General features: G+C 29.1%; 1 protein-coding gene across 1 annotated transcript; it reads left to right on the top strand.

Moving 5' to 3' along the window:
* Window positions 1-243: 243 nt before the first annotated feature.
* Window positions 244-993, top strand: LOC103308199 (ubiquitin carboxyl-terminal hydrolase 25-like). The gene has a single exon (XM_008181200.1). It carries the CDS (start codon window positions 244-246, stop codon window positions 991-993), a length of 750 nt encoding a protein of 249 aa, XP_008179422.1.
* The last annotated feature ends 917 nt before the right edge of the window (window positions 994-1910 follow it).

The raw sequence follows: 1910 nt of genomic DNA, 5'->3' as shown, positions 1-1910 counted from the left end.
GGGTCAATAGTAATACTCTCAAAGTTCCAGATAATTTCAACAGAAGGTCAGATTCATTATTAGAAATAATATGTGATAATGCAACTGTGTCAAAAAATCCAAAAAAAATAAAAATATCAAGTATTAAGAATAAAGTTGATATAACATCAAGTGGTATATTTCATGGCTTTACTAATATTGATGGTGTATCATGTTATGCTAATTCTGTCATACAGGTTCTTTTTAATTGCAAATCTCTTGTAAATGAAATTCGCAATAATCAACTCGGACCAACACTTCAACATAGCCTACACGAATATACAAGTAGTAACAGTGGGTCATGTGATAGGTACTCGAACAATCAGGGAATATTTGGACAGCGAGACAATATTATATACTCTGCAACAGCAACAAGATTGTATAGAATTTTTAGAAGCTCTTATGGACCGTAGTAGACCTACATTTGAATCTTTATTTGGATTTCAAGAACTATATACCATTCGTTGCAACACTTGTAATCATACAACGGCCAACAATGCACCTACAAGTTTGATTCTACATTTGCAGATTCCACAGAACAGATCACAAACTTTGCAAACATTATTTTCAACAAATCAAAATGTTTGGAATACATTAGATGACTACAGATGTAATAATTGTAATAACATCGGAGGTTCTGAAAATAAACATCATATAATAGTGGCAAATGAGTATATAGTAATTCAACTAAAACTGTTTACTTCAACATTTGTAAATGGTCAATTTGTTCCCAACAAGATAACAGATCTAAAACTAAGTGGCGTACCCACCTCTATTTTGGAAATTGCTGGAGCACAATACAAAACTCAAGCCGCAATATTACATATGGGAGAAAACACGAGCTCTGGCCATTACATAGCATACCTGAGACAAGGAACTTCCAATTGGGTTTGCGCCAATGACACAACAGTTGCAGAAAAAAGGTGGCCAAACAACAGCAAGGATGTATATGTTATCATTCTAAAAAGAATGTAAAAATATTTTCCAATTGGAAAAAACAAAACATTACAACTAAAAATAAATCATAAACGTAACCTGTATAAAATCTGACTGTTATTGGATTCAAAAAGGAACGTGTAAACCGCCAACTATTCACTTACATAATATTATGTATGAGTTGCCAGTCCCAAGCCTGGATAAAAAGTGTGAGGGCGCTGACCTTATAATAATTGTTATTTTTTAACATAAGCAGAAACCTAGATTTTATTTTTATTTAAATAATTGAACTATATATAACTATCCTCATTTCTGGTCTTATATGTATGGTTGTATTCAATCCTCCAAACACAAATTACAATTTTAATTGTGCGGTCTTTTAGGTTATCAACATTTATTTGGTATTCGCCTAGGATCATGGCATATTATAATAAATTATATAATATCAGTTCTACAACAAAGCCCATCTTCCAGTGATTAAGATGACTTGAGCCTGTATAATAAAATATTATTTTCCATACATAATTTAAATTGTTTATGACATGTTATTCTGTAATTTTGTGCCAAGTATGTAATTATAATATACAGTGACTAAAAATAACTAATCAGATTTTATTTAAATGTATTTATTCATAATACTTCATATTTTACATTATACATAACTATGATACAACTTGAATACTAACAATTTATTTTATATATTATAATAATACATATAATACATTAAAGGTAAAAAGTAAATATTTAAAAAGCCACTTATTCTATGTGTTTATACTAATTTATTACATTAAATTTGTTATTTTTTACAGATTTAAAATATTTAATCAATTTAAGGGTTGAAAGTATATGAATCTTTCAATGGCCTTCATTCAGTGCAAACATTTTTATTAGTTGATATCATTGATGTATTATGAACTATGAATCTTATAAACAATTTGTCATTACTCAATGTGCTG

The sequence above is a fragment of the Acyrthosiphon pisum genome, chromosome X (assembly GCF_005508785.2).
Source record: "Acyrthosiphon pisum isolate AL4f chromosome X, pea_aphid_22Mar2018_4r6ur, whole genome shotgun sequence".
NCBI lineage: Eukaryota > Metazoa > Arthropoda > Insecta > Hemiptera > Aphididae > Acyrthosiphon > Acyrthosiphon pisum.
The sequence above is the reverse complement of the archived record's forward strand: the minus strand, read 5'-3'. Positions and strand labels throughout refer to the sequence as shown.